General features: G+C 40.7%; 1 protein-coding gene across 2 annotated transcripts in view; it reads left to right on the top strand.

Annotated features, from left to right (window-relative positions):
• Window positions 1–12080, top strand: part of UBE3D (ubiquitin protein ligase E3D) — a 135435-nt gene that overhangs the window by 81799 nt on the left and 41556 nt on the right. The window contains exon 9 of one of the 2 annotated variants that reach the window (XM_074990973.1): window positions 102–240. In XM_074990973.1, the coding sequence (XP_074847074.1) occupies window positions 102–240 (139 nt within the window). Of the gene's footprint in view, window positions 1–101; window positions 241–12080 lie in introns of those variants that run through there. The other variant, XM_074990972.1, reaches the window with a different exon arrangement.

Here is a 12080-nt window from a genome sequence, read left to right on the forward strand (position 1 = left end):
GAAGGCTTTTTTGAGCATTTCTTTGAATCTTGTGTGCACTGTATGTTTTACATTAACTAGTTATACCAGATTAATTAACAGGATTTCTTATTACTTTTCAGCCTAGCTGATGCATGGGAAAATGATATTGGAGTTCATCCTCTAACATTTCCATCAAAAACCTGTTTGGAATTGCTATTGATTCTGAGTTTGAGTAATGCTCATCTACCACCCTCACTACGCTGCATGAACTCCTTCCAGGTAATGATCGATCTTTCATCCAATAAGAGGTGTTAGCTGTAGGAAAGAGTGGGTCCCCTGGAGACCTGTAAAGCCATCCAAATTAATGGCTTAACAGTTGAGGCTGTACAGCTAGTTGTAGTACTAAAGATAGCAATGAAAAAATTTATTTTTAATATGCAATTTTCCCCAGAATTTTAATGTTTAGACCCAGTTGGGAATGTGTAGTAGGTTTTTAAACTGTCTAAGCTAAAGAGCATGTTTAAATAAATGCTAACAATGACTTTTTGAAAAGGGGGAAATGTCAATAACTAGAAGAGTTAAAGTACAACTCCATTAAAACACAGCATTACTTCAAAACCCTTTTTTAAAAAAGAAAATTAAATTAATTGTGGTACTAATAAAGAATCAGATTTTGAACGCTTACTTCCCTAGGTGATCACTCACTTGCATGAGTGACCCCATTAATCGTTAGTATGTGTGACAGTGAAGTGATCATGATCTGTCCTTTTGTAGGTTATTGTTAAAGAGCAGCAAGCCCTCTGCAGTTAAAGAAATGGATTTTTTAACATTTCTAGTGCAGTAATTATTGAAGAGGCTATAACAAAATTTTGTATTCTTTGTGGATGAGCATGTATGGTTTACAAATGGACTATATAGTCATTATAACTCATGATAATAATATATTAATTTAGCTTTCTTTAAAATATTTTTTGGCTCAGTCCATTAATTACACGAATCAACAATTCATTGGTTTAGGTCAATAAATACATCTAAATCTGTGTCTGATTTGGCAGTTACTATAAAATTGCATTCTATAGTGTAAGTAATTTATGTAAGCTGTTCTTTTCTATTTTATTGAGATTTCTTTCCAGTTGTCTTCACCAATAATGTTAGAATAAGAGAAAAGAAATTTCTGTTAAAGGGATAGGAAGCCAGAACCTCAGTTGGTGCAAAGTAGTCTAACTATATTGACTGTAATGGAGTTAGATATACTGTCTGAGGATATAACCCTTCTGTTACTAAAGATCTGAACATGCAGGGCTTGTCTGCACTTGCCCCCAGCTTTGAAGAGGGCATGGTAATCAGGGTAATGGGAGATTACTAATGAAGTGCTGTGGTGAATATGTAGCACTTCATTAAGCTAATTCTCCCACATGGCAACTTCAAAGTGCCGGCATGCATATAGCCAAAATTTTGGGGAGTAAAATCCCTTTGAAGTAGCACAGGCACTTGATGCTTCGAAGCTGCTGCAGGGGAGAATTAGCCTAATGAAGTGCTGCATATTCACCTCAGCACTTCATTAGTAACCTCCCATCACCCTGATTACCATGCCCCCTTCAAGGTTGGGGGCAAGTGGAGACTCAGCCCCAGTGTTTTAGTCATCTTATCTATTCTCTGTAAAGGGGATCTGTATTCTTTTGAACCCTCAAGTGAACAGCAGGTGTTTCTGTTTACCGTTTGTTTCAAAACGGTGTTTGTATGTCCCAGGTCAGAACTGTTACTGAATTTTACTTTTTTTGGATTATAAAACTGAGGAATCTTCTATGTGCTGGTGGACTGAGATTTCTATTGGTAAATTGTTGAAATCTTAGTTTGTGTGTACATCTAATGAAAATGCAGATGCAATCAGTCACCCTGTTGTAATAATAATGCTAAGAATAGCCTTTCATGCTAATGGTGCCATGTTTAATGCTCTTTGCTTGTCTTCCTGTGTCAGTCAGTCACTTTTAAATGGACATTGTCAGCCTTAGACATATTTTTCCGCTGGATTTTCCTGATTTTTTGCTTGTTGTTGTTCACATTCAACACCAAATATATCTGGATTATCATTTACTTTCTTCCATACCTTTCATGGAAAAAATTGGTAAGCTATGCAGGTGATATATGTGATAGGCTCAGTCATAGAGATCCTCTTCATATCTTGAAAATACCACTGAACCTGACAACCTGGCCCTTGGGGTGCCCCACCATGCTGTCATGCTGAGCTAGAACCTTTGGTCTCCTCCCAGCGATGGCGCAGAGTCGGGGGTCACAGCCCGCAGCAGAGCAACACAGACACTGAGAACCGCTCAGCTCTGGGAAGCTCAGTCAAAGGGACTTGACACAGCACCTGGAGCACAGCCCCAAGTTAAATCTGTCTCACCATGTGTTGAATTTATACAGAATGAGCTCATAAATTGTTCACCCGCTTTATCAATTAAACAGAGATACGCTGCTGTAGTTTCCTTCCCACTTCCCCAGGGAACAGTTATTTACATTGGGTTTATTTATAAATAGCAGTGATTCTATTAAGTATAAAAAGTTGGATTTAAGATCTTGCTAGTGATAACAGACAAATCTACGTAAATTACTAGGAAAAATTAAACAAAACACTCCAGCTAAACTTCGTATACTAAGTTATTACAAATAAAATAATATACTTAATATACTAAGTTATTACAAGTCACAAAATCACAAATCACATTCTAGTTCTTATTCTCAGGCCAGAAATTTGCTTTCTGACGTGGGTCCAGCAATTCATGTATTCAGCTTGAGGAAATAATAAGCAAGGGGTCATCTTTCCCTTATCCCAGAGCTAACAGAGACCACTTTTTGTGTAAAGGCTGTAGTTTTTTTGTAGAATCCTTTCTGTGTTTCAGTGCAATCCTGAAGATCATATAAATCTGTTGATAGGCATAAGTATGGATTGGATTTTGTCTGGGGTATAAAAAGACCCACAAAGGAAATATGCTTAGTTGCTAATAATCTCAGTAATAAACTGTTCTGCCTTGAGCTCTAAAAGGGCTCACTGGGGCCAGCTTAGTGGTTTTCAGCTGTGTGCTCACTATAAATTGCCTGCTGTTTTCTAGCAGTATGCTACTGCTTAGTAACATAATATTTAAAATAATTTTTCATTCTGATCCAACCCTTTGAAAACATTTCAGTATGATTTGTATCACTGAAACAGCATGTGACTGGAGTGGTCAGAAGGCACCCTAAAAGCAGCTGTCTAAATTTACTGATCCCCAGTATATACACTACCACGGGTTTCTACATTGCCTGTTTGCCTGTGAGCAAAGCATTGAGTCTTGGCAGTTTCTGTGGGTTGTATCTTCCCTATTGTGTAATGGCACTGAAATGCTATGTTGTCTGTCACTGACGAGTAGATGGCAGGAACAGGGGGAAAAGTCAAGCATTGGCACACCCAGTCCAGCAAGAGGCCAAATCCGTGATGCTCTAATTTCAGCTGGTAGATAACTGTTTCCAATGTGCACCTTCATTAGCCATGACTACTGAAGAAAACTGATTTTTGGCCTGACCCCAGCTGCCTCTGAGAAACAGATGGGAGCTTATGGTAGGTGGTCTAAGGCCACTGAGCCAACTCTGGATTCCTCTGGTGCAGTACATTGGCGACTTATGAAAGGCTGAGTATCTGCTCTTGGAATAAAACTCAGATGGTTACAAGTAAAGTTTCCTATCCTGTGTTTGCAGTCAGCCTTATCTTGCCTTCCTGTATTGGGCTCATTTACTTTGTTCAGAAAAATGCTTTAGTTCATTGTAGTCTTGATCTTTCTGCTTCTCTTCCCTTGGGAGCTGGCAGTTCTTTGCTTTTGGTCCCCAGCTGAACTTCGTATATTGTTTATAAAACTTGTAAGTGCCTGTAGCTTGGACCCATTTGACCAGTTATTTGTGTTGTTATTGAACCGTTCATCTGTTACATCTGAGCATATAGGATGGTCAGATATGTCAGTAGGGTTGTGCTTACAGCACAAAGCAATTGATACAGGGAGATGGTTTAAAGTGACAAGTAATCTGTTATGTTTTGCTAACCTTATCTTTCCTGTTTTTGAATTCCACCACACTGAACAGACTGCCTTATGCATTGAATTCTTATGATGATATATGGGGGCTGTGTAGTATATTTCTCTCAATCTTGGTATTGTGGACAAACAACAAGTATTTTACTTCAATACCACACACTATGGCTATGTCTACACTAGCCCCAAACTTCGAAATGGCCACGCAAATGGCCATTTCAAAGTTTACTAATGAAGTGCTGAAATACATATTCAGCGCTTCATTAGCATGTGGGCGGCCGCAGCACTTCGAAATTGACACACCTCGCCGCCACACGGCTCGTCCCAAGGGGGCTCCTTTTCGAAAGGACCCCGCCTACTTCGAAGTCCCCTTATTCCGATCAGCTCATAGGAATAAGGGGACTTCGAAGTAGGCGGGGTCCTTTCGAAAAGGAGCCCCGTCGGGATGAGCAGCGCGGCGGTGAGGCGCGTCAATTTCGAAGTGCCGTGGCCGCGCGCATGCTAATGAAGCGCTGAATATGCATTTCAGCACTTCATTAGTAAACTTCGAAATGGCCATTTGCGTGGCCATTTCGAAGTTTGGGGCTAGTGTAGACACGGCCTCTCTCTTACAGCCACAGACTGTAACAGTGATTCTTAAAGAAACTGCAGTTTTGTACTTGCTTTTTACAGTTGCATGAAGTTGAAAGAAAGTTGTGTTGTAAAGACCAACGAGCAATGTCAGCATTTCATCTGCCACAGTACTAGAATTTCTTTTCTGTTTAATCCACTGTCAGTGAACGTTTGTAGCTGCACTTGCCCTTTCTTGCAAAAGAGATTAGCTGATGGTGCAAAAGGATCATTTTCACTTAGTTGTTGCATTATTCATCATAGTGGTACTTCGGTAGTTAAGGTTCAGCCAGCAGTGTGCCTTTGTGACTAAATTCATGTTATAACAATTTATCACAGAATGTGGTAGATTTTCTATCACTTGAAATTTTTAAATCAAGATTTTAAATCTTTCTGAAGTATATGCTCTAGCTCAACTTTAAGCTATGGACTGGTTGGAGGAATTACTATCTGAAATGCTGTGGTCATGCAGGAGCTTGAAATAAAGGACTATAATAGATCCCATCCTTTTAAAAAAAAAAAAGCCTTTCAATCATTTTCTTGTTTTAAATCTGTAATTTTTTAAAGTTATCTGTTGATAGGGAAATAGTGTTCTTTATTGACATTTTGATGCACAGTAGCATTTGATATATCAAGAAGCAAGTTACTTAGGGAATATCTGAATTTCTAAGTTAATTCATTATAGCTTGGTAACTCCCTTCTGTACAGTAATTATTACAGAATGATCAAGATACAGAATTACTGTGTTCTCTAATGTATATACACAAAGGGGGCTGAATTGATATGTAATCCTTGATATTTTAGAGGCTTCTCATCACCTGAGTCTTGTGAAAAGCACTTGCACATTATTCCATAAATAATAACATTTCTTTGAGAGCACATGTGGATATTTCTTTTGTTTCTTCCAATCCACTCTGGAGCAACAGCAGTGTAAAACTTTGAAGGATCTGATCAGTTACACTTCTCCTGCCACTCCCATGAGCAATCTGAGCAGCAGCAGCGAACTAATCCATATTCTTGTGAGACTGACTATGCTGCTGTGTTGGAAGATTTTGAGAAGCAACATTAGGGGCAAGGAAAGAAGCTATTGTGGCTATTCTTGCGTAAGATGTTTGATAGGCCGGGAGGTAGGGAAAGATAATAACAAGGGAGAGAAATTTTACTTTTGAAATTGATCTCTGCCCACTTTACCCCCCATGGCCATACCAGAAAGGAAAATTAAGTGGATTTATACAGATCTTGCAACTCGTATTCAAAAAAAAAATAGTTTTAAAAAATTGGGAGTTCCTACCAGTGGCTACTGAGGAATGATGTATGCCATAAAGCAGAGTGGAGTTGTTTTCAGTTGTGGGTGGATTTGTGGCCATTTATATTTTGCAGATATCTGGCTCCATACCCTTTGAGTCTTTTATAGAAAATGGTTCAGATTTTCAAAGCTAACAAGGATTTAGAGGCACATCTTCCATTAATTTCTGCTTCTAAATCTTCTAGACTACATAGGTGTTTTGAAATGCTCAACCAGTTTTGTTAATCAAGTGGAGAAACTGCCATTAATACACAGAGCACAGCTTCAGTGATATATATGTATTCATTTTTGTTTCTTTGGTGTGACTATTTTTTTGTTTCACTCAGTTTGTTCTTAGAGTGAGAAATCACAAGAACATTAGTGCCAGCCTCTCTTAACTGCTCCAAAAAGATTATCTTCACTGTAGCTGCCTAGCATGGAAGCCTCACTGCAGTAATTTTCGTTAGTTTCAGTTGATTTTTCCAAGATGCCAGTTTTAAAAGGGATGATGTAAGTTAGTCTTGTTTGGTATCATATTATTTTCCCCTTTTAAATCATCATATTTCCTGTGGCAAATGATCTAAAAAAATAAAACTCTTACACTACTTCTGCAAATAAATTCTTTGTTGTGCAGATTTAGATTACATGTATGCATTCTCCTTTTCAGTGTGTCTCATTTAGGGTGATTTATGCTGTATCATTACTTCAGTTTTATATTTTCATGCAAGCCTCAGGAGTTTTTCAGTTTAATATGATCACAAAGGTTACACTTATTAAAAATGTTGTTTTCCCTTAAAACAGTAGTAATAACTGCATGAAAACATGAGTAGAAAAGAAGTGGTAGTGTGCTGACCAGCCAGTACTGGAAATAACAGGCAATATTTTAAATATTTCTATAACAACTGAGAGAGGTTTCTTGATTCCAGTGAGACACTATGGTACTATTTTTGTGCCTCAGTCACTTTAAAATACTTTCTTAAATTGAGTTTATTAAATCATCACTCAAGCCATAATATTTCTGTTGTTTACTACACTATTTATTTGAACAACTGTTTGAGATTTCCACCAGTTTAATGTGTGACCATACTTTGTACGTAAAACTTATTTTTCAGGACCTTAGATAACTTTTTATTTGGATTGGAGGCTGAGAGTTTTTAAAAAAAAAAAAAAAAGTGTTGCATTGCAGGGCACTGTTCCCCCCCACTTCCATCGGCTCAATCATGTCTAGTAGGAATGGCGGGGCGTAGTGCCAAGAAGGAGCACTTCTCTGACACGTGCAGAGCTATATGCACCTCCCCTCCCTAGGAGCTGCACCATCAGGGTGCCCCTGTCCCTTCCCCACCAGACCGTGTATCCCCACCCCCAGCCTGCTCCTGCACCTCCTTCCAGACACCCCACATCTTTTGCCTTCCCTCCTGCCCAGAACCCTTCCTCTTCCCCTCTCCAGCACCCTCCCTCTCTCCTAGACCCAGCACTTCCACCCTCACACCCCTCTGCACCCTCTCTCTCAGCCCCCATACACTCTCCACATCTTGCTACTGCACCCTCCTTCCAGCCCAGACTCCCCCACCTTCTTCTTGCACCCTCCCTCCTGGACCTTTGGTCTGACCCTGTGTGTCTGTTCTTATGTTCAACCTCAGGCTGCTTCTTGCAGATTTTTGCAATATGTTGCAAAGAAACTCTTATCTGAACAAAGCATGGAATCTTCTTTTCAAAGAAAGTTTGTATCTTTTCCAACAAATATTTGTATGAACAAAACTTTACTTGCACAGGTGGCTTTAAAGTAAGGAATTAACATGGGTGGAGAACCATTTTTTGGTCAGGGACCACTAAGCCACAGAAAAATCAGGGGTGGGTTACATAGAAGTGAAAAGCCACAGAGAAAAAAAAATCATCTCAGTGACTCTGGGTTGTTGGGGGAGTAAGTGCCAGCTTTGGGGACTTGCCACGGGCTTGGAGCATGTCTGCTGGCTCACCCCCAAGCCTTGCCAGGTGCTGGATCTTGCCTGCGGGCATAGGTTGCGCACCTGTAGATTAAGATATCTAAAGCCAAGTATGATAGGTTACTTGGAGGGCCAGGCAGCTTCGTGGTTAATCAACCCAGATTCTGTCCTCTTGTCCCTGTATCAAGGTAGTAGAGGTACTACCATAAGCTGGAAATCTTCAACTTTCCACCCACATCTGGGCTATGGCCTTTAAAATGGAGTTGTAGGAAGACTTTGGTCCTAGCTCAGGGTTCATTGAGAAATAACACTGGCAAGGTTCTTTCTGCAGCAAGTCCAAGTTCACTGCCCTGGTCTACTTCCTAGCTATACATCCCTTACTTTCTGACATGGCCCTAGTAGCCCAACCAGTCTCTCAACAAGTAAGAAAATCCAAAGAAGTGTGTCCTGCAGGACCTGTTGGTACTCAAAAGGAGATGTGAATGAGGAAGGTGCTGCTGGAGGGCCCTTACCCATTCTGTGCTTCCCTCAGGCTCGGTCTTCTTTCTGGCTTCCCAAAGAGGGATCTTCTCTCCTCCAGGCTGTCCACCCTTCCACTCCCTGGGTGGCTGAGGGTTCCCACTTTCTCCAGCCAGTACATGCTTATTAGGCCCAGAGGGCCAGGCAAGCTTTCCCCAGCATTGCCTTTTAGGCCCTTAGGGCCCAGTGTGGGGTTTCTGTGTTCCATCACACCAAAGTATATTTGGTCCTGCCTCAGCACAGGGTGCTGGACCACACGAGCTTTCAAGGTTTTGAGCTCTACATGTTTATGATTCTGTGAAGCAATGTGGTACTGTTCCACTGAAATGGGTAACATATTTCTATTTGGGGATCTATACTCATTGGTTTACCTCTTATAGGTTAGTTTTAGCTCTGGGTAATTCAGAATTAATAGGGGTATTTTACAGTCTGCCAGCCAACACTATCTAGAGATCTGACATGATGTCCAAATATAACAAGCTATTGCATCATACATTAAATGGGTAGTAATGAGTCATTCTTAGCTCATAAAAGAGTGACTCCATGATGAAGGCTTCTCTTTCGTGTTTCATCTATTTGATACGTGCTATGTGGGTGACTGTCACTGCAAAAGCTTACAATATTTTTATACTTCCTGTAAGAGTCTGGGTCTTAGATTCATTGTAGTGTTTTTGGTTAGATTAAAAGGATCTTTGAAAATACAAATGTGCAGCTGTGTCAAATTGTAGCTATAATTCATAGGCCATGTCTACACTAGCCTAAAACTTTGAAATGGCCATGCAAATGGCCATTTCAAAGTTTACCAATGAAGCGCTGAAATACATATTCAGTGCCTCATTAGAATGTGGGCGCCGCAGCACTTCGCAATTGCCGCAGCTCGCAGCTGCGTGGCTCGTCCAGATGAGACTGCTTTTCGAAAGGACCCCGGCAACTTGAAATCCCTTTATGCCTATCTGCTGATAGAAATAAGGGGATTTCAAAGTTGGTGAGGTTGTTTTGAAAAGGAGCCCCATCTGGATGAGCTGTGCGGCAATGAGCTGTGGCAATTTTGAAGTGCCGTGGCGTCCACATGCTAATGAGGCACCGAATATGTATTTCAGCGCTTCGTTAGTAAACGTTGAAATGGCCATTTGCATGGCCATTTTGAAGTTTTGGGCTAGTGGAGATGTAGCCATAGTGGAACAAATTTTATTGTAGATTACCAGGACCTTGAGAAATGTGTCTGGGTGAAAAGAAGCTGCCACCAAACTTCAGAGTTGTATTGGCAGGCAAGACAGTTTGACAAGACATTCTGAGGAGTTTGAGACTGCAAAATGTTATGGAGAGTGAAGCGGTAATGACAGGTCTTCAAGGAATCCAGTGGAAAAATGAAAAAATTGCAGGGGCATATAGCCAAGCATCATTCATAGTAGTTAAGAAATGAAATCGAAATATGGCTATGGTGAAGTACACTGTGGAAAAAAGATGGGTTGAAGCCTTATTGTTCCTGAAGGTGAGCTGAAGTTGAGTTTGCAGTGATCCTTTCTATTAAGACCTTAAATTAATGCCATCAGTGACATACACACAACTTGCCTCCCATAAGAAATCAGAGTCCATCATTTGTTGCAGTTTTAGGAAACTTCTTGTCTAATCACATCCTCCTCATTTAAGTCATTGGTCCGTGATATCTGATTGATAGATGGTGCTAGAAAACAAACTCAAGATTGCAGATAGGAAAGGCTGGTAAATAAGAGGAAGAAGTACTAAAAGGAACTGACCATCCTGTAAGTGAGAGGAAAGGGTTTGAAGAAAGATTCAAGAGAGAAAATGGCCAAGCATCTTTGCTTATGACTTATTCCTGCTGTTGTTGAAGTTCTCCCTCAGACTGCACCATGCATAGAACTGAGCACTAATCTCTTGTTCTCCAAACAATAGGCTGGTGTGATCAGTAATGGAAGATTACAAATGCAATGGCTTCGTAAGCAGCAGCAGCATCAAAAAAGAAGGTAGAATGACTCTATTCAAAGACTCTTAGGCAATACAGTGTGAGAGAAGACAGGTATTCCAATATAGCAAATTCATTTTTACAGAGCTGTCAAGTCCATTTGCGGTTTTGGTTTTGGTTTTGGTTTTGGTTTTTTCTTCCATAGCTTTTGCTGCAGGGAAAGACAATCTGTGTAAGTATTAACAAAGCCCTTTAATACACAAGGATTAATTCATTCTCAGTGGAAATGCTGCTCTGTCTAAAGTCAAGCTTGGAAGCCATTTAATAGTACACGGAACATCATCCAGCAGTTTAAGAAGGTCATAGCCAATTGAAATTGCTGGGACAGTTTTGGGTAGACAGAATGTTAGGATTTTGCCAGAGCCTTTGGTTAACATTCCTCCTTCTTGCTGTGTTTAACAGCAGCCTAACACATTAAAGATGAACTGATTTATGCTTTTAGGAAAGGAAATAAGCACAAAAAATATTGTCTCTCTCCATATATTTATTTAGTTTGGTCATCAGAGTCAAATATGTTACTTTTTTTTCCTACCTTCTGAGAGACTAATCTAAGTATTGCAAGATTCTAGTACTTGTAGAATAAATCGGCTCTGAACTGTATTTCTCAGGCTGTTTTCAGTAACACACTTGAACCTCTTACATCCAGGTGTCCCTGATCTGGGAACACCCATGGTTTAGACTCTGCATGCTGCTGCTCCCCATCTCCCCAAGCTGGGGGAATGGCTGCTCAGTAAAGTGATTCTCTGGAGCATTTTCTCGCACGACTCCCATAGTGGGGGTGGGGGTACCTGGAAGCAGCAGGGGCCTGGAACCATGTGTGCCTCTGGGAGTACCTTCATCCCCCTCCCACCAACACCCTGCACCTCTCCTGCGCCCTCCCTCCCTCCCGTTCCCTGTATCCTCACCCACAATACCATCCTGCACTCTACCTACCTCCTAGACAGCACACTCCCAACCCCAGGCAAACTCCTCCATGCTCCCTCCCAGACCTCAAACCCTTACCCACCGTGACCTCCTGCACCCTATCTCTTTCCCAGACCCCATATGTATTGCTGTCTGTTACAAGTGCAATAAAATTTCAGTACTTTGCAAACTGATTTTATTTTCACCTTCAAAACAAAAAGTGTTCATGAGCACCCAAGGTTCAGAAAATTCCATAATCTGGCATAGCTTGTTCCCCAAGATTGCTATATTAAAGAGGTTCGAATATGGTGTGACTCGTAGTCTTTGCTGGAGAAACATAAATCCTGAACTCTGGTCCTGAAAAGTAGGTAAGAGGAAATGATTTACAATTTTTTTTAAATACCTTGTTCCCTTAAAAAGATCTGCCATATTAAATCAAATATCTGAGCATTTAATCTTAGTCATACTTATGGAAATAATGTTTGTCTTGGTTATTTGGACCACTCTTGGAATTTTCATCAGACCACAGTGCACTTCATCTGTGCTATGGCCTGGTCTACACTAGGGATATAGTCGATCCCAGATACTCAATTCTAGCCCCAAATAAATGTATCAAGATCAACTTTGTTCCCTGGTGTAGATCTTGCACCAACTTCCCTTACTCCATGTGACAGCATGGAGTGCCAAGGTCAATGGCTGAGCCTAGAGAGAGCAATTTTTGCCACATCTTGACTGATGTGGCAAAAATCGAACTCCAGTGGATCAACCGTGGCACATTGAACCTGCAGTAAGTATATACATACCTTAAGTTATGCTGG

Source organism: Carettochelys insculpta, chromosome 3 (genome assembly GCF_033958435.1).
Source record: "Carettochelys insculpta isolate YL-2023 chromosome 3, ASM3395843v1, whole genome shotgun sequence".
Taxonomy (NCBI): domain Eukaryota; kingdom Metazoa; phylum Chordata; order Testudines; family Carettochelyidae; genus Carettochelys; species Carettochelys insculpta.